We start from the raw sequence: 26,914 nt of genomic DNA on the forward strand, positions 1-26,914 counted from the left end.
AAAGCAAAATTATAGAGACATAAAGTAGATTTATGGTTGTCTTGGATTGGGTAGCCTGGGGAAAATGAGTGATGATCAAATTGATTGTGGTGATGGTCATACAACTTTGTATCATTGAAAACCATTGAATTGTGTACTTTAGGTGAATTGTATGTGAATTATATCTCCAAAAAGCTATTGTAAAAAAAAAAAAAAAAAAGGAAAGAAAGAAAAAGAAAAGTAGTATAGAGTTCTCATGTGTTTTTAACTCTGCTTTCCCTAATGTAACATTTAACTTTCATTACTATAGCACAGCCATCAAATCTGAGAATTAATGTTAGTATAATGCTATGAGCTAAATTATGGATTTTACTGGGGCTTCATAGTTTTCCCTCTAAAGGCCTCTCAACAGCCAGACAAGGCCCCATGGGCTCCTCCCAGTGCCACTGGGCTCAGTGAGAAGTCAAAGGTCAAAGGCAGAAGGAAGAGCCAAGGTGGTGAGGCCCCCAGGAAGACAAAAGCTGGGAGTCAGAGTGTAAAATCCACGGTCCCTAAGGGCAAGAATGGTCCTGCTTCTCCAGCCAAAAAGAAGGAAAACCACATCCCTAAAGAGGTCATTGCCCATGTGGCCAAGGAGGGGCCCAAAGCCAAGGCCTCTGCTCGTCCCAGGGGTGGCGGGTCTAAGATGGTACCTGAACCCCTGGCCAGGAAGATAGAGGCCCCCAAGGGCCCGAGGAGGCCGGGCGTGCCCACCAAGGCCTCATCATCCAAACTGGCCAGTAGGAAGGTGGAGGCTGAAAGCTAGAGCTGGGGTGGAGACACGGAAATCCTACCCGAGTTTTTATTCCCCCAAAAACTGTCACTCTATTTATTTCATTGTAACCTATTTATCAATAAAGACTTTTTTCCGTCACAAAAAAAAAAAAAAAAAAAATCCTTTCCATTTTCCATTCCAGGATCCAATCCAGGGTCTCATGTTGCACTGAGTTGTCCTGTTACCTAGTTCTTCCCATCTGTGCCACTTCCTCAGTCTCCTCTATTTTCCTGATGCTGACCCTTTCGAAGAGTCCTGGTTAGGTATTTGGTAAAGTGTCCTTCAATTTGGTGTATATGGTTTTTCCTCATGATTAGGTTGAGCTTAGCTTAGATGTTTTTTGACAAGACTACTCCAGAAGTAGTATTTCTCAGTGTATCATATCAGGAGTACATGGTGTTGATATGTTTTATTACTGGTGCTATTAACCTTCATCACTTGGTTAATGGGTTTCTCCACATCCCATTACTGTTCTTTCTTCTGTAATTATAATTAATCCATTTCTTAGAGGAGTTACCTTGAGACTATCTAGTTGTCCTGTTTGTCCTCATACTTTTGCCCACTAATTTTAACATCCACCAACAGATCTTGCCTATGACAATTATTCCTGTGGTGTTTGTCTAATGGTGGTTTTTTTTTTTCTGTCATTGCTTCTACATTTATCAATAGGATTTCTTCTGTAAGAAAGAGCTGTTCCTTCTTTCTTATTTGCTTATGTATTTATCTATCTCTTTTTGCTTCTGAGGACTTAGGGGTTTTTATTTGTTCATTGGGAACACTTTAAGACTGGCTCCTTTGTCCTTTCAGCAAGTCCACATCCTTTAATGAACACTTCCTTACTTCTGGCACCATAAGATGCTCCAGACTTCAGTCACATTTTTCTTAGTCCAGTCCTGGAATCAACCACTTATCCAAGGGCCTTTCTCAAATGACTCTCCTTTAGGAACTCTTGATAAATGTAAGAAAGACCACCTCTTTTGATACTACCTGACTTCGAATTTCTTTTTATATTTTGTAACTCTAATCTCTCTGGTCTGTAGATAGGATAACTTCCTATCTGTTGGGTTAAGAATTTCAGTGATTTTTTTTTTTATTGTGTCATGTTAGTCACCATAAAATACATCATTAGTTTTTGTAGCAGTGTTCCAAGATTAAAAAAAAAGAAAACTCAAGTCACGGATTGAGAGGAAAATATTCAAAATAGATATATCTGACAAAAGACTTGTATCTGAATAAATAAGTATTTCTTTAAAAAAATAATAATTTCAGTGATTATATTCTTCATTATTGGAGATCTTACTTGTTTTTTTTTCCAGATTTGGTTCTTCTTTTCCATCATGCCATATTCTTTTACTGGTAATTAAATGCCTTGTCTGAAATCTTTAATTCTGTTTTTTTTTAATTTTTAAATTTTGTTATTAACATATAATGTATTATTAGCCCCAGGGGTACAGGTCTGTGAATTGTCAGGCTTACACCTTTCACAGCACTCACCATAGCACATACCCTCCCCAATGTCCATAACCCAACCGCCCTCCTCCTACTGAAATCTTTAATTCTTACAGTATTGCTGCTCTGTTATCTAAAGGTCTGAGATGTTTAGTCCTGATGTTTCTTGTTTTTCTTGATTCTTTCATGTTGGACTGTATCATAGTTTTCGAAAATTTTTTTAACATGAGCTCCTTTTTAGAGGAGCTTATTTTATCTCATTTTTCTCTGCAAACCATTTGAGTTACGTGTTAGAGGAGTATCCTTTGAGAGCGATCCATGTGCCCCTAGCTCACTGCTGTTTTGTTATTTCAGTGTCTCAGCCCAGTGGTTTTTAGTCCAACCATTACACTAAGGATTCAGTTCTTTTGAGGGTGCTGTTTTTTGTGTTTGTGTGGGGTTTTTTTTGTTGTTGTTGTTTTATTTTTATTTTATTTATTTAATTATTTATTTATTTTAAATGTTTTTATTCGACGGAGAGAGATCACAAGTAGGCAGAGAGGCAGGCAGAGGTTGGGGGAAGCAGGTTCCCCGCCGAGCAGAGAGCCCGATATGGGGCTTAATCCCAGGACCCCGGGATCATGACCTGAGCCAAAGGCAGAGACTTTAACCCACTGAGCCACCCAGGCCCCACTGTTGTTGTTGTTTTAAAGATTTTATTTATTTTATTTCAGAGAGAGAAAGAGAGAGAGCACACACAAGAGGGGGGAGCAGAGGGAGAGGGAGAGAGAGTCTTAAGAAGACTCCCCACTGAGCACAGAGCCCTTTGGGGGGGGCTTGATCTCATGATCCTGAGATCACTACCAGAGCTGAAACCAAGAGTTGGATACTTAACCAACTGTGCCACCCGGGCACCCCAAGGGTGCTGGTTTTATGTTAGGGTCTCAGTTGCAACTCCTTGCCTTCTATAGGGCTACAGGCGGTATCTTGTCTTTCCCTGTGGACATTGAAACACAAGCTATTAGGTTATGGAAACTGACAACTTTCTTACAGTCCCTCAGTGTGGTTATTTGCCTCTTTGTTTCTGGCATGGGTAATTAACACCACCACCCTCTCCCCATGCTCCCACCCCTACCTTTTTTCCTTTTCAGCTCAGCTTTATAGAGCAGAATTTCCTTCTTCATCAGTCACTTCAGCTATGGTCCATCACATTCCTAGAGCCAGATGTCAACTTGTTTTCTGAAAATAGACAAGTGATTGGGTAATGAAGAGTAGAGGCAGAACGAGCCAGTAAAGGTCAGGACCATGAGCCTGACTAATTTGATATCATTCAGTAGATTGTAGGGGTCAGAAGGGTAGTGGATCAGATCCCCAGGGTTCCAGGAGGTGGATATAGTAAGATGGTAATAGCTTGAACTCAAGGAGCCCTCAGGGCCAGGAGATCTCTGCAATGTAGTATCAAGAATAGCCCAGGGTTGGGAAGGTCAGGGAAAGCAGCCAGCCTTCTTTACTAGAGGCTTCCCTGCTTCTGATTATGGGGACAAGCCTGGGTTTACAGGTACTCCCCCATGTGTACCTTGCATCCATGTAAGGCCACACTTCCTGGCTGCGGTTCTGAAATACCGTCTCCTAGTCCATATGTACAGTACCATTTCGGGCCTTCACTTTCAAACTTTCTAGAAAGACTTTTTACAAGAAGTTCTGTGAACACTTGAATAAACTTGAAGGCTGTAGCCTTCCTGCCCATCCACCCCCCCACCAAAAGGGCAAGGCAAGGCCTTTTTTGTACTTGTGCAGTTGATGGCCAGACATCTTCTTCATTGATCTGCAGAGTACGTCAGAGCATCTGTGAGGCCATACCTCCTCATGGTATTTTGATTTCTAGAAATACTCGAACAACAAAGCTATTGTTGACCAACCTCACATCTGAGTTGTAGTACTTTTCTTTTCTTTTTTTTTGGTGCCCAAACCCGGGAAGTACTTTTCTTTTCCTTGCAGGGTATTCTCTCTGAATGTCTTTCCACCAACTCACATTAGACATATATCAAATGGAACTCATCATCCCTAGTTCCATCTCCTACAAATGTGCTTCTTTGTCCAGTTTTCCCTTTTTTTTTTTTTTAAAGATTTTATTTATTTGACGCAGGGGGAGCAGCAGAGGGAGAAGCAGACTCCCTGCGAACAGAGAGCCCGATGTGGGTTTCCATCCCAGAACCTTGAGATTAATACCTGAGCCAAAGGCAGACGCTTAACTAACTCAGCCACCCAGGTTCCCCTCCCTCCTCTTTAAAATGTTACTTTTTATTCACCTAGGCATTAGTTGCAAAATCTTTTCTCTTCCCAATTCATTCTCCAGGTTCTTTTAATTCTTTCATTCTCCATCTCAGATTTAGCATTCCTCAGGTTCTGTACGAAGAGTAGTTGATATGTACTGATGATCTGTTATATACTTATTACCATGCTAGGTGAGTGGGGAGGGAGAACTATGAGACATGATCATTATCTTCAAAGAACTTAATATCTACTTGAGGAGACAACTTATGTTCAAGAAAATGGTGAATAGTACTAGACAGTATATAATTAAATGCTAAATTGGGTGGTGCAGAGTTTTAAGTGTTAGATGGCTGAGGAAAGAAAGGGATAAAAGGAGGGCTTGAACTGTAAGAGAAAGCTTAATTGTGGAATTGGGGTTTGAACTGGGTCTTGAAACCTCCTCAGCTAGAATCGGATGGGCATTTAAAGTGAAGAAAAAGCACAGTTAACACACTGAGCATGAGAATTGGGGAAAATGTTGGAGGCTCTGTATGTGTTGGGGACCAGTGAGAAATAGGAATTAGCAGGGTTGGGTGGCTTCTTTGACTTTGGCTCTAAGACTACCAGAAGATTCTTTCAAAAGTGGCATTTTAATTTTGATGTTCCCCAGCTCAGAAACTGCTAGAAGCTTCCTTTTCTTTTTTGATTCTGAGTCAAACTTGTTTTAGGATCCTAGGTCCTCTCTGATCTGCCAGCCTTCCCTCACTGGTACTTTGCATACCAGTTTTGTGCCTACAACTCACTTTCTTCGTGTTTCGACTTATGCTTTCCACCCCTTCAGGAAGTGTCTGCTGGATTTGTCTATTCCTTCTTCCAGTCCCATCTTGAGGCTTTCTGGCTCTGGATATCCTCTCTGATGACCCCCACCCCCAGACAGCACTCTATACCCTACTTCCTCCTGAAACTCTTTTCTGTTGACAACAGTTTTAAATCTAATCATCTCTTTCGTTTCCTGATGATTTGGAATTATGTACATTCTCATCAGTAGGTGCTAAATTCTTTGAGATGTTAGATTATGTTTTATATTCCATTGTTCCTCTTAGTACTTTATGCTATGCTGGGCAGATACTCCATGTTGAATTGAGAGTTTTGAAAGAATTAGTTTATCTTTTGATGGCAAATACTGATGCTTTGTAATATTAAGGCTGCTTTGTATAAATGTGCCTACTGACATGACTGTCACACAGTATTCTCCCTAGTAAATGTGAATTCACCCCAAATTTGCAGGGGGTCCCAAGCCGAAGAACATTTTTCTTTTGTTTCGCAAAAAGAGAAAATAAGAGCAAAAACATTAAACCCACATCTTCTGAGCTACTCCTTCTGTGATCTCCTCTTTAAGCTTCTTAATCTGTGTCCTTAGATATATATTATTCATTTATCTTTGACATCTTTTCACTTACTACCTTATGTAGTTTTTCCTAAATAATTTATGTTTGTAGATAGTGATAAATTGTGTGTGTGAACTGACGCTTAAGAGAAGAGGTGGGAGTATTTTAGAAAGATTGAGCCTTGTTAAACTCTATCTAATTGATCTTTGTTGGCACTCTTCCTTCCTGGAGTTTAAAGTTTTAATAAAATATCTCTAAGTGAAGAAGTCATCTGTTGTAGTTGCAATTGAACTTGAGAAGACACTTGAATCTCCAGAAAACCAGATAGTGAAATGAACTAAGAGCACTTGGTTTAGAAAATTGGGTCAAGTTAAAAATAACAATTTTGTTGGGGTGTCATTTTCTTTTATTCTTTAACCCCTCTTAAAGAATCTGAAGTGACTTTTAAAGCAAAGTTTTAAAGTATTTTATTAGGTTAGTTAATTAGTTAGTTAGTAAGATCTTTGCCCAGCGTGGGGCTTGAACTTAGGACCACTGAGATCAAGAGTCGCTTACTCTACCAGCTGGGCAGGCCAGGCGCCCAAATTATTATTTTAAATAATAGAGCTATTCTCCTGCCTCCTTTAAATGTTTGTAAGATGATTTGAGTATGTTCAATTTATATATTGAACATCTCAATTTTCTGAGTGCTGATGCAGTTTCAGCAGGGCTGAAAAAGGACAAAAGCTGCAGATACCTGCCTTTAGAAACACTCTAACATTATCTTACCCTTCTTTGTTTGGAATAGTTCTTCGGCAGCACACGTAACTAACCCCACCCTCACCCTCGGACGTGTGCGCCGGCAATGCAGGCCCGTGTCCGCCTGGGAGAGTTTTATTTCCTTGGTTAGCAAAGTAGTAAAAAAACGGTCCTGAGAGTCAGGCTGGATTGTCTTCAACCACAGTTTATATTGGTTTAAATCGTTTCTTTTGAGGAGTGATACCTTATCAAGTCTTAACTCCTGGGAATGTTCTTGTTCTTTGCTGGTTTCCTTATAATGAGAGATAGTACTCTGTGCTAATGGCCTCCTATCAATTGGGGTTTTGTGAGGTATTGACTCTTTCCTTTCTTCACAGGTCGTTTGCATTCGCTCCACTTGGAATGCGCTGTCCCCGAAGCTCAGCTGCGACACGAGACCTCTCATTCTGAAGACCCTTAGTGAACTGTTTTCTCTCGTTCCTTCCTTAACCGTCAACACAGCTGAATATGAGGTACGAGTTTGGAGGCCAAATATGTTTTCTCTCTTCACACTGGAAAGACATGGGTTTCATAATAACTTCGGGAAAAAGATATTCATAGTCTTTGTTTGCCAAAAATCCTTTAACACTTTTTGTTCCTTAGAACGTGATATCTTTATGGACTGCTGGAATAGGAGTCCTTATCAATTCTGTGTCTCTAGGGTTTATTTATATAAAGGAGACCACGTTTTTATTATGAGAAGAGAGCCAAGATGTTAAAAAGTCAGGATGTAATAAATAAAATAAAATAAAAAGTCAGTGTGTTAAAAATAGGGTTTCTAAAATAATGGAATTCCTGAGGCCAAAAGTTTAAACGCATTTTATTAGTGCTTCTAGTTCTAAAAAAAAAAAAAAAAAGTAACAAAGACTTTAATAAGGCAGGGCAGAATCTCCCATAGTATAGACATACTGTCATTTGTGTTTTGCTACTAGGTTTCCCAGGAAGATTTGATTTTTACATGTTAGTTCACATTTCCTATATACATCTGTACGATGAGGATGATTGTAAAATCAGACTACCTTAGGAGAGGAAAATGTCTGTATGAGCTGCTTGGTTTTTTGTCATTGCCGTGAACTCAAAGCCTGGATGGAAGATCCACGTGTTCTGTTTAACACGTTCCGTATTCTCTCTTCCCAAAATGAGCAAAATGAGAGGGTGGTTAATTCATTTATGTCTCCACTTCTGTAGCCACATTCCCACTCAGGCTTCCCTTTTGTCTTTTTCCATTAAAGCCCGGCAATTGATTTTCACTTGAAATCTTCATGAACTTTAAGTTTGATTTAGTGCTTCACAGACTTTGATAAACTACCTCCCCCAGAAGAATCCAATAATGGTCCCTTCCATGCTTTAGATTATGTGATAAGGCAGGATTATAAGATAATATGTCTTCTAATCATTCTTAATGCTGCACAGCAAATAAAATAAAATTTGTCCTTCCTGAGAATACAGTCCCCGGCAGGGGGCCTGGCACGTAACACACAGTCAGTAAGTAGTTACTCAGTGAATGATTGAACCAATAGAGGATGAGTTTATTCTCAGATTTGGGGTTTTGTTTTGGGGTTTAAAAAAAAAGTCAATATAAGACTCCTACAGTATATAGTTCACCAAAAGTCTTTTTTATGGAGACTATTATGATACATACACTCACGTTGTCCGAAAGTGTCCTGGGCTACTGATAAAGAGCTAAGACTAAAAGCCAAAGGGAGGACATGTTGTGTTTATCTACTTTCTGTTTTCAAGGACTGAACTCATATACCTTTGCATTGCTTGTACTTTTGAGTTACTCAGATTTTATTACAGGTTAATTTATGAACTGGTTTTTGTGTTGCTTTCTAATATCTGCTTACCAATGGCTGTAAAAATTTGTGTGTGTGTGTATGTATGTGTAAGGGACACTTGGTTGTTTTTTTTTTTTTTTTTTCCTTCTTCTTCTTCAAATTTACATTCTTTTTCACCAGTGTCTTATTTTGGTTTCTCTTTATGCTCATGTTAATACTAAGGTTCCTCTGTTGTTCGTTCAGATAGATGGCTATGGAGCCATTCTAGCCATCAGTTTCCTCCCAGTAAGGGAGAGCCCTTCAGTAACTGTAGTCCACTTGGAAGCAGAAGTCATGAAATGCAGTGACCTCTGTCCATCTGTCTTGCGCTGTCTGTCTGGCTCTGTCTCTTCCTGTTCCTGTCTTTTCCCTCATCTCCTCCTCTCTCACCCCCAATCCTTTCCCTTTTCCCTCCCTCTTCTCTCCCTCCATGTGTATATTTAAACAAAGCGTTCTCTGATAACTGCTTAGAGTTTGGGTATAATTTTCCCCCCAAATTTCTAAGGTCATTGTTTTCCCCAGTTACCTCAGTGTCGTGTGTTTGCCTAAAATGGAGTCCAGCCTCTCTATACCTAACCAGTCAGGCCTTTTAGAATCTGTCCTCACTCTGCGGTTCTGCCTCCTTCACTCCAGGAAAACTAAATCGCTTGGAATGTGTTTTTTCTACCTCTAAACTTTTCTGTTTCTTTTCCTCTGTGCAGTTCTTCTCTCTGCCAGAATTGCTTTTTTTTTTTTAAATCCCTAGTTTTAAAATCTATTTTAGAGAATAAATAATTGGTTTAATTCATCACTATTTTTGCAAACTTTTGTGCAAGCAGGGGTCTATTGCTATAGGCTTGACTTTTTTTTTTATATCTGTACTGTCTTAAGAACATTTCTGTTTTATAATACAGGTATATGTATATGTATGTATATTATTTTCCCCTTTAAACTATAGGCTTGTGGCAAATAGATAGCATGTTTCAATTTGTGTATTTTCTGAATGGCTTTGCTAAGTGCTTGTACATCCATTCATTGACTCAGAATATATTTCGTAAAACCGTCCTAGGCTTTAGAAATACTAACACATAATAGATATTCTTAAGAGCCTATTAAATCCCCAGCACTCTTCTCATTACATTGTACCAATTCGTTCTAATATCTCATAGGAAGGTATTATTTTCATTTTAGAGCTAAGGAATCTGAGGTTTTGAGAGGTACATCCATTCATTAAATATTTATTGAGTACATGCTACATGCCAGACAAGAAGCCTGAATATCATTGTGGTTTCTAAACAAAGGCTGGTGTCTAAGTCCAGGACATTTAGCTCCATAGCCTCTGTTTTCCCATTACACCGTATTGTTAGTCCTTGCCTTCCAGAAGCTCAAAAGTTGGCAGAAGAGTTGGACATAAGCAATAATAATTTAAATAATATATATTTTTTATAGATTTTATTTATTTATTTGTCAGAGAGAGAGGGAGAGAGAGCGACCACAGGCAGACAGAATGGCAGGCAGAGGCAGAGGGAGAAGCAGGCTCCCTGTCGAGCAAGGAGCCCGATGTGGGACTCGATCCCAGGACGCTGGGATCATGACCCGAGCTGAAGGCAGCTGCTTAACCAACTGAGCCACCCAGGCGTCCCTCAGTAATATTTTTTAAAAATGATTTTATTTATTTATTTGACAGAGATCACAAGTAGGCAGAGAGGCAGGCAGAGAGAGAGGAGGAAGCAGGCTCCCCGCCAAGCAGAGAGCCCAATGCGGGGCTCGATCCCAGGACCCTGGGATCACGACCTGAGCTGAAGGCAGAGGCTTTAACCCACTGAGCCACCCAGATGCCCAGGTTTCTAAATTTAATAATATTAACATACTGTGTTTAAGATGTCCATGTATTTCCATGATGCATCTCTTTCTATTTTCATGTCATGAATGGTGGCTAAATATAGATTAAGTCAATCACTAATGGTATAATTTTGAGTTAATTTTCACTGTTTTCTACTTTGGATTGTTCCCTGTTTTGTCTTCATCTTCGCAATTTATTGTGATGTTTATTGATTTTTCAGAATTTTAAAGTTCAAGTCCTCAGCTTCCTCTGGACCCACACTCAAAACAAGGTACTATCACAAGGGTGTCAGTGAAACAGAACCAAGTTGAGAAAGAACTGTGAAATAAGACTCTAGGAATAAGAAATAGAACTAACTCGAAATGATGGCTTTGTGATCTTTAAAGAATTGTGACGTTAATGAGTTTAGGTTTTAGAAATTCTCAGATTTTATGATTAGTACACTTTTGTCATGAAGTGCACTTTATTTGTTACTTTGTGAAGCTGACAGATGTGAAGAGAGACTGCTGATGTTTTCTCTTTTTTTTTTTTTGAAGGCCTTTCCCCTTTCCTACTTTGCCCCTCCCCTACCAATGAGCTCATCAAGCAAACAAAGTTCAGTACTTTTCTTTAGATATGGTTTCCAATCAAGAAGAGGGTGTCTGTCAGTGATATTAGACTCAAGAGTGTATGAGCTGAGATTCCCAAGGGCTAATTTTCCTGGTTAGTAGCTAGAGAATCGGAGCCTATCAGACTCCATTTCCTCATACTCCTTTCAGTCAACCCTACTATGTCACAGGGACCTGGCGATTTTGAGTTATGTTCTGTTTAACATCCAAACTAGGATAAAAATTGAGTGCTTCTGATCTCCCTACCCACTGCAGTTTTCTATTTTTAGTTGCGACATAGTAAGCAGGCTTGAGGATCATTTCCAAAGCACTGACTCTAGAACTTCGAGGTTGGTGCGGGATGGATTGTCTTTCTTCTTCCAGAGTTGATGTGTAATGTCTGTTGTTTCTTTTGTTTGTCTTACTGGTACGCCGTCTAGGACCCAGTTGTAGCCAATGCCGCGTATAAATCTCTGTCACACTTCAGTGCGGGAGAGCACACCATTCTTCATCTGCCTGAAGAGGTAGGCCTTTCTGCTTTCTCGCTCGGTTTTATAACTCCATTTGTATCTCCTCTCTTAGAAGGTTTTTACCTGATGGTTGTAATTCTAAATATGTGGTCTATAAAAGATAAGAACTTATATTTATTGCTTGTTTAACCTGTAAAAGACCACAGAGGTCTTAGACCTCACAGATATGAATTTAAATCTCTTTGAGGCCAATGGGAACCACCTGTGGTGCCCCCGAAGTCTCTGTAGATGACCAGGTATAGGACTGCATGCCTGGGCCCCAGGCTTATTGTTCCAGAACATCTGTGTCCCCATAGCAACTGTTTTGCCCAGTTGGTGTTCCATCTCGAACTTTAAATCCAAGGATGGCCTGCATCGGCTAAGGTTTGTGCAACCTGGGCAGCCAAAGATCCTTATTTCTGATACAAAATTGAGATGCCACATCAAAACAAACAAACAAACAAACAAACAAACAAACAGACAACCCACAAAACTTAGTTTAGTGTGAAAAGCCCCAGGGAACTAGATGAGGAAAGTATCACTCTTTTAGGGGTTAAGATGTTATGTGACACTGCCTTGACTTTTAGACTAAAAACATACAGTCTTTTCTAATATATCCTGAACCTAACCAGCTTTAAATTATTCGGTTATGTTAAGGAGCTAAGTGTATATTTCACATTTCGTATTGCTGTTAATTCAAATGCAGAGAAATGTTTATCGAGGGTCTCTAGAGCGTAAGGCAGACATTGTGTTAGAGAAGTTATGTGAAACGTTACCCAGAGTCTGTCCTTAGGTCAAGTGGCCTAAGAAGTTTCGATATAAGTATCTTGGTTCCTAAGGCGTTAAAATGGGTTGAGTTTTTCTTTGGAATTGAGTTTACACCGAGGTTAGGTGCCAGTAGGAACAAGGCAGACTTGTGTTGATTGGCTTGAATTGGAGGGACCTATAAAAGGCTCTTGTGAAACCAAATCCTAAGGCAGGATTTCCCACGTTGAGGATGCAAACATAGGTTGGCCAGCTTGTCTTGCGGTCATCACAAATGGGAAGACTTATGGAGACGTGTTCTGTGACTCATAAAATTAAAAAAGATGGGACCTCAGACTGAGCTATGGTGACTAGCAATACTCAAACCGTCTTTAAAAAAAAGGAAAAAGAAAAAGGAAAAAAAGCTACCTGTAAATTTTGTAGGCAAACTGCCAGTAAATTGGCTACAACATCTGCAAAGATACCTTTTATTATTATTATTTTAATGAGCATTTGCTAAGTTAGATCACGGCATAATAATTGCCTTTACTTTTAGCTATTATTCATGAAATATGCCAGCTGGAGTACTAGGTTGCATTAAATAACTCCCACATATTCTTGACTGTTTAGTCTCTATCTCTTTACATATTGGAATGTTGATATCTGTTCCTACTTTGGCCTTCTATTCAGTTCCTGGTTGTGCTTCTTAGTGTTTATGCTCAGATAAGTGAGCATAAACTTCTGAGCATAAACTTCTGCTCAGTGAGATATTAGATACTTTCTTAATCTAATTCTTCAATATTCTCTGATCCCTGAGGATCCATAAATTGCTCTTTTATACCTTCCAACATAAAGGGTGGTGATAGTGTTGGGTTTCTAGATATGCTTGGGTTTTTACCTTTAGAGTACGAAGAACTATAAAGGAAATCTCTAAAATTTATCTTTTTTTTTTTTTCCACTCTTCTCAGCCTTTATTTTACCCTTACCCCCTTCTGGGATTCGGCTTATTCCCCAAAGTAACAGTGGTTCACTATAGTGGATATTCTCAACTAGGTTTAAGATGAGGAGACATAAGTGATTTAAAAGAGTTCGTCTTTGACCTCCAGTTTCTGGTGTAGACAGCCTGCCTCCTCATGGAGAATTACTGCTTCTAAGACTGCACAATGCTTTCTTCTCCTTTTTACTGATGACTGAGTTTCCCTTTGGCTGTTTGAATACCCAAGGACCAAAAAGTCTAGGAAAATGGTCAGTGTGTTCATACCCCAAATAAGCTCTCCAAAGCTAAGGATACAACTGAGTCAGGTCCCCACCTCCATCTGGTAGTTGATAGTGAGGTGAAACTGAGGCTCATCTTCTCTAAAATCGTATTTTCAGTGATTTGAAGGCCCCTGCCAGGTAGGGTCTTCTACAGTGTAACAACCAACACTCTTCCTTGTTGTCAGAGATGACTCACTCTGCACCAAGGTTCACTCACAAAACTGAAGGCTCCCTCTGGACCTTTCCCGTGAAAGTACATCCACATTCTCTCAGTTTCTGGAAACTTGTGAGATAATCTTTTAAATGAGAGTGCTGTGAATTTCAAGTAGGAAGAAATTACAGAAAGATACATTGTATCCTGATCAACATTGCTACTTTTGTGGATAACTCAGCTACTTTGTAAGTACTAGGTCTCTTCACATTTACTAAAGATAGACTTCTTGTTGACTGATGCATCAATTTAAGCTGTGAAACTTGTTGAAAGCTCACAGATTGATAGAACAAAAGGTGTTAGGGGAGTGGCAGACATTAGTTAGGGTTGAATGAAACATTATAGGTAAGGCAGGATGGAAAATGTCAGTGATTAGTAGAGCTGAGTAAGACACCATGTGAGTTAGGCAATTTGAATATCAAATTCATTAGCTCATATTTCTTGTCATTGGTTTGTTATTAGGAAGTTCTGTGGCATTATTAATGATAGACCCTTCATACTTGGATCGGTTTAGCAATTATTTATTGGACATACACTAAGTAGTAGGCCATTTTATAATCTGGGAATGTTGAATGAATCCATATGTTTTGTTGGTTAAAGTGTCAATGTTAATCACTTGAAATATGCAAATCTAAAGTTGGTCAGAAAGTTTCAGGGAGCTTTTTTGAGGACTTGTTGATTCCAATGTTAAGAAATGGACACAGATGATTTTCTCTTTTAGTTTGTATTTTTTTGTTGTGCTTAGCTATTTATCCTTCTCTTCTGTCTTCTTTAATGTGCCCCCAACCGAGTAAAAGAGAACAAACAAAAACAACCAAAATACAGAGAATTGTTATTCTGGTAAAACAGTCAGTAATGGATGAACCTTTAGGTGGAAGATTGATTCTCATCTCTGACTTGGGTTCATTAAAAATATATTTAGTTGTTTAAAAATTAAACTTTTTATTTTGGAAATCTTAAGATAGATTGTGTTATTGATTTCTGGAGTTAATTTTAGAAGTGAGTAATATAAAAGAACTCATTATGCATCCTGGGTTGGTATTAATATGGTGTAACCTGTTTGGCTTTGATTTAAGTGAATGTCACTGCATTCATCAGAAGCTGTTTCTCTTTTTAAATAAATTTATGTGGATACTTGACGTGTTCTAAATAAAATCCTGTGTTTATGCACAAACTCCTGGGTTTTCATAGGTTATACACTAGGAAAGGTGGTTGAAAGGTTATGTGGCTCAGGACCCATAGAGGAGGCATTTTATAGGATAAGCTTTCCAATATTCAATTTGAAGCCGATTCTAAAAGTAATTAATCATTTCATATTTGGCTCTCCACTTAAGTTTTTTCAACAAAGCTTAGCTATAATTGGAAGGGTGTATTTGTGTGTGTGCCTGTGTGTGAAATATGTACGTGGTTTTCTGGATGTTTTAGTAGATAATGTAATCTACCAAAATGTTATAATTTTACAGGTATTTTTTATGTGACTTCTTTTGATTTTTTCTTAGTTGTATGTACATTCCTCTTACTCAGTCATTACACACAAACCAAGGGAAAAGCCTAGCACAGAGAAGCTGGAACAAGTACTTCTTTAAGAGGTGAGCAGAGAAAGGGAAAGGTAATGAAACCAAAGTCCAAGAGTAAGTGCTAATACATTCAGGAGAATTAACTCGCCTTTGAAGACACAAATCATACTATTATAAGTCGGCAGACTATATCAACTATTCTGAAATTACAGTACATCTGTAGTTTCTTTGTTAAAATATATGCATATGTGAGATGCAGACATATGCTCTTTACCACATGGCAGATAAATTAATATAGGCATCCAGTTATGTGAATGTAAAATTAGACAACATAAGATAGATGAGTGGATCGTTATTTTTTATTTCCAACCTAGTAGGTCTTTCTTTAGCGTTTCTAAGAAATATTGCTGGCTTGGGTGCTATGACTCATTTTAAGTAATTTAGGTTGACCGAACAGAAAGACTGGGTGGGCTAGAATATGTGTAAAAATAATCTTATCCCTTTTACATTAAATAATTCTGGAATTGGAAGCATTTGGTCATTTGCCATAGTTCCTACACCAGTTAAGATCCCTCCGAAGGTGGTGATAGCTTCCGGCTTCTGCCACACCCTCCTCCCCTTTCCTCTACCACCTCCTCTTTATAACACGCCTTCCTTCCCCCTTCCTTCCAACCTTCCTCTTTCCCTTCTTCTGTTCTTATTCAGCGGCTTTATTGAGCTATAATTCTCATTCCATATAATTCACCCATTTAAAGTGTACAATTCAGTGAGTTTTTGGTATATTCAAAGAACTGTGCAACTAATCACAGAGCAGCCACAGTCTAATTTTAAAATTTTATGAGTAGTCAATCCCCATCACCCCTTTCCCCTCCTGCAGCCCTAAGCAACTGTGTCACCTACGCTCTGTCCCTAAATTTACCTAACCCAAACCTTTCCTATAATGAAATCACATAGTATGTGGTCTTTTGTGACTGGCTTCCTTCATTTAGCATAATGATTTCAAGGTGCGTTCATCTCTGGTGCGTATCTGTATGCACACCTTTGACTGAATAATATTCCATTGTGTAGATAAGACCACACGTAGTTTATGTATTTATCAGATCATGGACCTTTGAGTTGCTTCCCTTTGGGGGCTATTATGAATAATGCATTCACACACATGCAAGTTTCTGTGTGATTGTACCTTTTCATTTCTCTCGGTTGCATACCTAGGAGTGAAATTGCTGGGCCATGTGGAAACTCTGTTGAACTTTTTGAGAAACTGCCATGCTGTTTCCCAAAGGGGCTGCACCATTTTATATTCCCACCAGCGGAATAGGATGGTTCTGATTTCTCTATATCCTCCCCATCCCTCTGAGTTTTCATGGTAATTTACATGTTTCCCTCTGTCTTCCAACTCCCCAAACCCCCTGCCATTTGTGCATGGGGTGTACGTCAGAGCTTCCCGGTGCTTTGATACGCTGGTGTGGTAGCTGGCGTTACCCGTGTAGTCTCAGGCTGTAAACTTCGTTGTCTGTTTCCCCTGGCTGCTGTTCAAATGTTATTTTCAGTTTGTACCATGATGTATAAAAAGGAAGTAAGGCAGACAGACCCAGGACCGCCTCCTTTTATGAATCTTCTTAGGCAACTGGGACTGGTTAGGATTTCTAAGAGAACTCCCGATGGAACCAAACTTGGCCAATTCAAAGTATGGGCACAGACAAGAGGCACTTGGAAAACCCCTGCTTGTGAGAGCTGAAAGGGTTGCACATGTGCCCAGGTTTCTCCAGGAACCAGTGACACCCACAAATGCTGTCATGCCCTATGCGGAGCACACATTATTGTTATCTCTGTAATTATGGCTGGCTCAGTCCTCTGAGAATTAGGTACTCAATATTGAATCAGAATTAAATTGTGTCTTGGAAAGTGCTTGGGTAGTCAGGTTGCTTTTATTCCTTCACTAGTGAAGAGAACACTAGTTATGGTTGAAAGGCTTCATTCGAGTTGAGGTTATTATACTTAAGAGAAGCATTTCCTCTCTGTTTTCTTTTATCCCCCTGTAAGAATCCTGACTCAGTGCAGTTGCTAAATGGAACAGTGCTTTGGGGACCTATGAAGAAGGCAGTCTGCAGGAATTGTTAATTATTTCTAAAAATAACTCCGGGAGACAGGCTAATGGTAATGACTGGGTTCTGGCACTTTATGGTTATAGCAACCACTTTTATATATTTTGATTTCCTCCCCTAATGCTTAATTATCTCCATGTGGGCATTATGATGGTGTGTCATTGAAAGTATTAAAAATTTAATTAATTGTTTGACAGTTACATCTTGTAGAAACTACAATGGTGGTAATCTTTTTAAATTTTTAAATTTTTAGTTCAAACGAACCTAACTAATCACAGAGCAACCACAAAATCTTCAAATTGCAAATTAGACACCATAAAGTATAGCTACCAATTATAGATTTTAGTGTTTTTATATTCTCTCGCAACAAACTGCGGAGTCTAAGCAAAAGTCAGCTAAAGCATTCTGTCCTTTCCTGATCTCTACTATATATGCTACTGGAAGATTTTAAGCTTTGCCATAGAGATATGGCTAGAATGACAAGTTAAAAAGGAAGTATTCTGACAAGGCAAATATTTAATTACAAACCATAGAAGTTCAATATATTGAATGTGTCAGTGTGTGCATTTTATAGTCAAATGGCGTAAAATTTTATTAGTGTTCTATAATAATCATTGCTTATGCTGGCTTACGGTAATTTTCTTAGTATATTACCATTAGTTCTTTACATGGATCTGGGCTTGTAGCTGCTAAGAGCGAGTTTCCCATTCAGTTAATCTGAAAATGAATAGGTAATTTAAAATTAAATTTTAATGGTCTTTTGACATTACAATGCAATGAGTCTAACTCAGTTTTTAAATCTTGACATAAAAAGGACAAAGAAAGGATTTTACATAATGTTTTCGTATTGCCCCCTCCCTCGTTTCAGATAAGACCAGAAATCCCTACTCCCGATGAGCTAGATGAAGACGAAGATGACGAGGGTGACGAAAAGGATGTGGATCTTTCTATTCCTGGCTCTTGTTATCTCAGACTGTTGTCACTTACTGCTCCTTTGGTTTTACCAGGTGACTCCTATTCAGTGGCATGGGAGCTAGCATTTTTCAGGGATTTTACCTGTCTGATTGTGTTCTTTTGTGATGTGCACATATAATAGCTCACTTTAATTACAGCCCACTTTCTATCTGAAAGGCACAACATATCCATCTGTTGTGGAGATACTGCTTGAGTTAGGAATGGTGTTCAGAACACACTGAAAAGCGTTAGAGTCAAAGAAAATTGAACCGGAAAACTAGTTTAAACAACCATTTTCAGTGAGAAATTAAAATTCATTTCCAAAGCTATATTCTACCAGACAAATTTGCAATGGGACTTCAAGTCACTGGCTCCAATAATCATTCTTTATCCCATAAGCTAAATGAAAGGATGGTTAGAATCTTCAGAGATTTACGGGGCACTTTCATTATGAATTTATTCTTTCTTTAGAATTATTCCAAAGATGGTATCAATATTTGAGAGCTGCAAATTGATGGTTTAAAAAATGGATTAAATTGTATGATCATTCCGTTTTGATAAAAAGCTTATAGGACCTTGACATTTTAAAAAATTATTCTAATTATATCTAATTATTCTAATTCAGTCTTAGCCAACATTTTGCCGAGCATGCGTTTATTATCTTGTTCAGCCCCAATCCTACCTTAATTGTACATGGACGTAGAAAGTCCGTTTCTGAAAATTAAGGTCAGTACACTTAAGAAGTGTCATCTGGTCAATCATAGAGTCAATATCCTATACCAGGGGACATTTTTCCCTTTGTTTCACCCCACATAGAGATTTTCTGAGGAATTAAGGCAAATATATATTATCTATTTCTAGACAAAGCTTCTGTCCCAAATCCCTGCCTCCTTTCGTTAGAGAAAACTGAAACCATGCAGCATAGACAAAGAGAGCACCCTTCCTTTTCTCTTGATGTCCAGAACAAGCCTTAAAGATTTGTTCCCTGGTCCTCTCTTCTGTTTTTACCCATTTCCGGAAGGCTCTTCAGAGTCTGGGACCCCTTCAGCGTTTTAATAGTCAGTCCCAGGAAGGAAATAACTTTGTTATCCAAAGTTTCTCCTGTAACCCAAAACCACCTTAGAGGTAAAAGTTCTTGTGGGCTTTTTAAATGACATCATTCCTAGGGACGTGGGGCCTTCCCACCAGTCATGTTGTATTGGAAGAAGGAGAAGGTGTGGCCAAGGTGAGCTGTTGCTTCTCTCCTCTCAGGATGTGGTGGCCATTAACCTGTTCTACGTCATTTGTTCTTGATGGTTGCAAGTGTCTTTCCGTGAGAAAGAAATGGGAGGATTTGAGTTCTGCAACTGTATCTGTTTGAGAAAATTCAGTAATTAGACTCTGGTGGGGGTGCTGTAGATGCTGGCTGTGTCTGGCAGACTGTGTCACCGTGGGCAAAGTTCTTTATTTTTCTGTGCCTCGCTTTCCCTGCAATTACTCGACTATTCAAAAAAGAACCAGGGGAAGGTACCAGCCCTAGGACTGTGGACCTTAAAAGGTACAGGGTGGCTAGTATAAGATCTCTAGTTGAAGCAGCCAGAAAACCCAACTGCACTGTCAGTGAATCCTGGTCCTTTTCTTCTCCTCTTTCCTTTCAAGTAAACACAAAAGCAGCTGCAGTGTGAGTCCAGTAATTTGCGTTATTTTAAATGGGGATGTTACTGGTATTTATTTTTTATTTTGACACAATTTTAGAATTCAAAGATGTTGTGAATACACTTTAGAGGGCTACCGTGTATGTCACCCAGATGCCCAGAAGCTCACATACCTTAGTTCATTATTCAAACCAGGAAATTCACGTTGATACAAAGCAGGTAACTGAAGTATAAACCTATGAGGATTTCTCCAGTTGTTGTTTTTTCCATACAGTGTATACACTTTTTGTTTTTATTTTATTTTATTTTATTTTTTGCTTGGCATAGTGTCTCTGATATTTATCCCAACACTGGCCTGTCTCGATTCTTCTTAATCACTGAATAATATCCCACTGTAGTAGGCACCAGTCTGTCCATTCACTTGTTAAAGGACATTGGGGTTATTTTAAAAATTTGTGTCTAACACTCTGTTCTACAGATTTTCCGCTCCTTCAGGTTCTCACGTGGTCATCTGGAGGGTCTGGGCAAGGCTCCTACAGGGTGGAAAGATTCCTGGTTGCTGGCTTAGTGGTTGGGGAAAGAGGGCGCTGTGTGATCAGTTACACTCATGGTATCATACCCTCATTTAGACTATTTTCGGGGCTAGAATTAATTTGAGAAACCTTAGTTCTCTGAAGAGCTTGACACGTAGACACACTTCCATTCCCGAGTTCGCGTGTGTACAGTGTGTACTTACCTCCTGACTCGTGCGAGCTTTTGCCGAAATAGGACCCCTTCGGAGAAAGCATGAAATGACCTTCTCTCGCCATAGCTCCTCTGTCCTCACAAACATGATTCTTCGCTACATTCTGGGAAATCTGTGCTGAAACTCCGCGTGAAGCGGTCGCCCACGTGCGTGCGTATCGGATACAGTTGGATGTTACTCATTTCTTTCGTTTAGACCATGTATCCGTCAGGGTCTTGACAGAAAAGGCACACTGCGACGGAGTCCCTGAGCGTTTACGCATGGACTCTTGGCAGTCGTGCGGTCAGGGCCGCAGGACATTCCCAGGCGGTGGTGCTTTAACCCGGAGTGGTTAGCGCCCCACCGCCTGAACAGGTAAGGAAAGGGAGATAGCGGTTTGGAGACTGAGGGAGAGCATCCTGTCACAGTGCCGCGGAAGGGGGGCCAAGGCCTGCAGCAGAGGGGTGCAGGCAACTTGCAGCCATCCCGCGGGAGGGGGGCTGGGAATTCATGCCCTGACCTCATTCTGTTTCCATCCTCTGACCTCCTGTGAGTGTCTCCCATTGGAGAAAAGCCAACCAGAAACCCAAGGACAAGGGAGCCTGATTATTCTTTCAGGTCATGGAGCAGGGTTGAGAGGGTGGAGGTGGGGGTCGGGAGGGGTAAATAGAAAACGTCCCAGATAGGTGTTCTCTGGGCTTTAAATGGAGAAGCGTGGTCGCATCTGGGAAGGTTCTATAGAGGAATGACAGAACTGGGCACGTGATAGAGGCTCCAGGGCACACTTGCTGCCTTTAATGTAATCATGGTCATTTAAAGCAGACTTTTTGGTGTATTAAGAATGAAATTCCAGTCTCGGGAGGCAGACCCTTCTTTTTTGTTCTTAGGAGAGGCACATGCAGTGGTGTCCTTTTTTTTGTTTTCCATACATTTGTTAAAATGTCATGTTTCTGTTGTTTTTGTTTCTGCATGGGCAACCTCTAGTGGTCCTTAGAAAAATAACACTGGATAGAACCTCTAGACTTCTCAAGAATTTTGTTTGGGTATCCTATTGTCTTCTGAGCCCATATTTGTGTCGATAATAAGTAGAAACGTTAAGCAATAAAATTTGGGGCTTAATTAGGAGGATCACAAACAAATGAACTAATATTTTGGATTTTTAAATAATTGTCCTGATATTGCTACAGAATGAAGGAGAGTCGTAAAGGACCTCTCTGATAATACCTAACTGACAAGAAGGAGCTGGTCCCGTGGAAATCGGAGACTAGTGTGTTCCACTAGTGGGAGGAATAGGACGTACAGTGGCTCGGACTTCGATATGAGCTTTGTGTTATTGCAGAATAGAAACAAAGGCCATGTGGCAGCGTGCCCTTAACACTTAGCTGGCAAGGAGGGTGCATGGCAGAGATGAGGTCAATGGGAGAGTCAAGGGCTGGATCATATAAAGCCTTGATCATTGTCGGAAGTGTTACTGTTATTCCACGTATGGTGGAAAAAAATCACTGGACGATGTCAGGGAAGGCAAGGACATCAGATTCTGGCTTCTGGGTAGAGGATAGTTTGTAGGGATGGTCATGAAGAGAAGACACCAACAAGCTAGTTTTGTTTAAATTTGTCCAGATGAGGAATAGAGAAGATAATAACTGGCCAAGTAGCAGTGAAAATAAAGAGAAATGCATGGGTCCAGGATATATTTTTAAAGATAGATTTAGAAGGACTCATTAATGGATTACATGTGAGAAGTATGAGAAAGAGAGGAATTCAGAATATCTAAGTTTTTCAGCTTGAGTAACTGGGTGCCATGTTCTAATTTGGGAAGACTAAGAAAGGGATGAGGTTCAAGAACTCCCTGCTTACTTTGTAAAGTTTGGTTTGAAATAGAGCTGTGTGTGTGTGTGTATAAGTGTGTTTATATACACACTTATACTACACTTACACTTTATATATGTGTATATATATCTATATATAAGTATATATACATACACACACACACATATGTGAATTAACAATGAATGATTGTCTCCTGACATATTGTATTTACTCTACTTTTGGTCTCCTTTCATCTCTTTCAGCCTTGGAGGAATTTTTTACATCTCTTGTGAAGCAGGAAATGGTAAATATGCCCCGTGGAGTCTATCACTCTGCATTAAAAGGAGGCCCCCGGTCTGACCAAGGAAAAACTGTAGCAGGGATCCCCAATTTTATATTGAAGATGTATGAGACCAATAAGCAGCCAGGTTTGAAACCTGGCCTTGCAGGTAAGTACAGCACATGGTATCAAGATACAAGTTCTTAGCCTAAAGATTGTACTTCCTCTTCCAAGTTGGGTGTGATAGGTCATGGCAGAGCGCACCTGCTGCTAACATTTTGACACACCTGGACAAATGACAAAAATAAACCATATTTTAAAGGCATCAGAGAAGTGTAGAAGCAAAGACAGGTAGACTAAAACTACGGAATGAGGAGAAAGAATACTTTAGAAGTGTGCCCCTGCTGCCCCATGGGAGATCGTCACTGATTGTATGCTTCGATTGTATGCTAGGACCGGGGCTTGGCCCAAGAAGAGGTCTGTTGCAGTATCTAGAGAAACCAGTGGAGCTTTTATTTATTTATTTTTTAAAAAAGATTTTCTTTATTTATTCCTGAGAGCTGGAGAGAGAGAGAGAGGCAGAGGGAGAAGCAGACTCTGCACTGAGCAGGGAGCCCAATACGGGACTCAATCCCAGGACCCTGGAATCATGACCTGAGCCAAAGGCAGACATTTAAGCATCTGAGCCAGCCAGGTGCTCTAAACAGTGGAGCTTTTAGTGGTTCCATGGGTCTAGAGTGATGCGATGGCTCATTTTCTATGTCAGTTTGACTGGGCTAAGTGATATTCGGATAGCTGGTGAAAAATTACTTGTGGTTGTCTTTGAGAGTGTTTCCAGAAGAAGTTAGCATTTGAATGAGTAGACTGAGGAAAGAAAGTCACCCTTACCAGTGTGGATGGGCAACAACATCCAATTCAGTGATGGCCTGACCAGAACAGGCGGCTAGAAGAAGAGTGAATTTGCTCTTTCCTTAGCCAGGACATCCATCTCCTCTGAATTACACTGAATTACTGAATTACACCAGCACTCTTCCTGGATCTCCACCTTGCAGACAGCAAGATCATGGGACTTCTTATCCTCCATAATCATGGGAGCCAATTCCTATAATAAAGCTCCCCATTTAGAGAGAGAGAGAGAAAGGAGTGGGGAGAGGGAGAGGTTGGGAGGAGAGTGAAATTGAGATTCTGGTTCTCTGAAGACTCTGCTGAACAGAGGTGAGAAACTAGAGTTTTCTCAAAAGCTAGCTGATGAATTTTGAGTTTGCACTGAGAGTTACAGAACTAGGCTGGAGCTTCTGAGAGGTGGTGCAGTCTCCAGCCTCTCTCTGCACAGGAAACAAAGAAGAGCTAGGACAATGGGCCTGAAAATAAAGCCCAGGAGTAGCAGCGAACTGATACTGAAGAGCTACGCCTCTTTTCACCTGGGAGCACTTACTTATTCTGGCCTCAGCTGGAGACTGAATTTCAGGCTTGACCTTTACTAGAGGCTGGTACAGGAGGCAGAGAAACCCACAGAGATCTTGCCATTCATGGGGTGTCTGAGCAGTGGAACTGGGGACTTGTGAAACCTCAGACACATAGCCTATTTCTCCCTATTTGTCAAATTTGGAAGGTTTATGGGATGGGAGGTTAAAGAGATAAACTGAAAACCTCGGAGGACCCATCTGAGTCTCTCTTAAGCTTTCCGTATTGAGGAGACCAATTAGGCTGTCAGATGAAAATCTTGGGGGAGGCATGCCCTAGGAACAGGGTTGAACCAGAGGTAGACTGAGAATTACCAAAGCTATAATCAAGCCTAACCCAGTTCAGTCTCTGATTCAATTTAAATGATCATTCCTTTATTCTGTGTACCTGAAAGAAGGCAGTTGAAACTCCTGAGTTTAAAAAAAAAGAAAGAAAAAAAAATCATTTAGATTTTCTGTGTTTCCTTTGTATACTGTCCAGGATTCAATGAAAAGGTATTGGATGTATGAAAAAGGAAAAGCTTTGAAATGAAGGGGACATTTCATGGAGATAAAGAAGTCATTCCATTAAGAAAATATTACAGTACCAGTGTACACAAAATAGCATCATTTTTAAACTATATGAAAACCATTCACAAAACTAAAAAAATGGACAAACCTTCCAGAAGGGAGGTGGGTGGGGGTCTAGGTGAAAAGGTGATGGGGATTAAGGAGTACACCTGTTGTGATGAGCGCCAGGTGTTGTATGGAAGTTTTGAATCACTGTATTGTACACCTGAAACTAATATTATACTCTGTTAACTGGAATTCAAATTTTTTAAAAAATGGGCAAACCTATAATAATAGTGGGAAACTTTAAAATAATTTTTATAAGATTTTATTTATTAATTTTTGAGGGAGATAGAGTGAGCACAAGCACAAGGAGGAGGAGGGGTAGAGGGAGAAGCAGGCTCCCCTCTGAGTGGGAAGCCGGACATGGGACTCGATCCCAGGATCCTGGGATCATGACCTGATCTGAAGGCAGATGCTTAACTGACTGAGCCACCCAGGCATCTCTAAAAAATGTTTTAAAGTGGGATACCTAGGTGGCTTAGTTGATGAGATCAACATAATCTTGATACTGAGAACAAGAAGGGAATATTATAAAGCAGTCTTTTCTATTATACATAGTTGTAAAAATACCCCAAAATATATTAGAATATTGAATTTAGCAATATAGCTTGTAAATACAAGTGAGGTTAATTTAATGTCTGAAAATCAGTATAATTAAGTACTTTAATAGAAAAAGGCATAACAATCTTTAGATAATCTCAGTAGATGCAGAAAAAGCCTTTGAAAAATTTTGTTCATTTACAAATAAGGCTCATAAATAACTGATAATTTGAATACGGTAACTGCTAATTTCTTAAATCTGTTTTTTCTTTCCAGATACCAGTAGTCAAAGATCATAATTTGCTTAGCAAATTAATTTCTAATCTCTACCCAAGGGCACCTGGGTGGTTCAGTTGGTTAAACATCTGCCTTCAGCTCAGGTCATGATCCCAGAGTCCTGGGATCGAGCCTTGAATCGAGCTCCTGCTCGAAGCCTGCTTCTCCCTCTCCCACGCCTCCTGCTTGTGTTCCCTCTCTCGCTGTTTCTCTCTCCCTTTGTCAAGTGGGTAAATGAAATATTTAAATAAATAAAAAAATAAAATCTCTCTGTCCGGATTGACTGAATGTGGATTACTGAGACTCTGGGAATCTAATTAAGTTTTTCCATAAGACATGTTTTTATAAGTTGTTTCCCCCTCCCCTCAGGTGGTATGTTATTTTGTTACGATATTTCAACCTATCAGAGTAAAGATGGCAAACCTTTGAATCGACTGATGGCCAGTAGGGGGCGAAGTTTCAAGCAGACCTCGCTCGCTCTGGTACATGAGGTAGGTGCCTTCCCGTACCGTGTAATAGGTTCTTCTTGCTTGTATATATTTAGGGGTTCCCCCTCTTCAGTTTATGGTCATGAAATTTAGTGTGTGTTTATTTTTTCAAAGATTTTACTTATTTATTTGAGAACAAGAGAAAGATAGCAAGAGAGGGCACGAGTGGGGTGAGGGGTTGCAGGGAAAAGCAGAAGCAGGCACCCCACTAAGGGGCAAGCCTGACGAGGGGCTCGATCTTAGCACCCCGGGATGACGACCCGAAGGCAGACGCTTGACGGACTGAGCCACCCAGACGCCCCTGTACGTTGCTTTCAAAAGAAATAAAAAAAGTTGACCCAGTTGAATACTAAAATATTTGGATGTATTTCTGAAAGAAAGTGGCACACTTCTTCCATTGCCCAGCCTTATTATTATGGAGTGGTATGTAGGAATTTGGTTTATTTCATCATTGTTTAACTTGTATTGTTCACTATAAGTACCAACTTCTTGTTTAAAGAAATAATCTTGCCTGTTCCTTGATTTGAATCCTTTGCAAGTATGTAGGGCACCAGTGTTTATATATTTTGTGAATGTCGGGAATTAACAGTAAATAAAAGTGTTTAAGGAAAAAAAAAACCTTTGGTTTTAGTGTTTATTCTGTTTTTCCTTTAGGCTACCCTTTTAAAATAAAGTTAGGTGATGCCATGAGATGATTTGTATAAAGTCTGATCATATCAGATTATAGCAACACCAGAGGGAAGAGAGAAGCTGGACAGCGTGTGGGAAATGTGTTCTTTGGTGTTACCGTTGAACACTTGATGACTTATTGCGGTGAATATAAACTAAAATAAGTGAATAACAAAGTGTCATAGCAAAGAGATTTATTTTATATAATTTAGACATGATAGGTTATATACCACTTATAAATAAATGAAGATAGGAAT

The 26,914-nt window shown here is 39.7% G+C and overlaps 1 protein-coding gene across 4 annotated transcripts in view; it reads left to right on the top strand.

Annotated features, from left to right (window-relative positions):
* FOCAD (focadhesin) overlaps window positions 1-26,914 on the top strand; it is a 304,380-nt gene that overhangs the window by 183,486 nt on the left and 93,980 nt on the right. For all 4 annotated transcript variants that reach the window (XM_047699424.1, XM_047699423.1, XM_047699425.1 and 1 more), the window contains 6 exons: window positions 6,978-7,112; window positions 10,499-10,549; window positions 11,306-11,389; window positions 18,077-18,215; window positions 22,593-22,778; window positions 25,870-25,991. In XM_047699424.1, coding sequence (XP_047555380.1) covers window positions 6,978-7,112; window positions 10,499-10,549; window positions 11,306-11,389; window positions 18,077-18,215; window positions 22,593-22,778; window positions 25,870-25,991 — 717 coding nt within the window. The remainder of the gene's footprint in view (window positions 1-6,977; window positions 7,113-10,498; window positions 10,550-11,305; window positions 11,390-18,076; window positions 18,216-22,592; window positions 22,779-25,869; window positions 25,992-26,914) is intronic.

This window comes from Lutra lutra, chromosome 13 (genome assembly GCF_902655055.1).
Source record: "Lutra lutra chromosome 13, mLutLut1.2, whole genome shotgun sequence".
Taxonomy (NCBI): domain Eukaryota; kingdom Metazoa; phylum Chordata; class Mammalia; order Carnivora; family Mustelidae; genus Lutra; species Lutra lutra.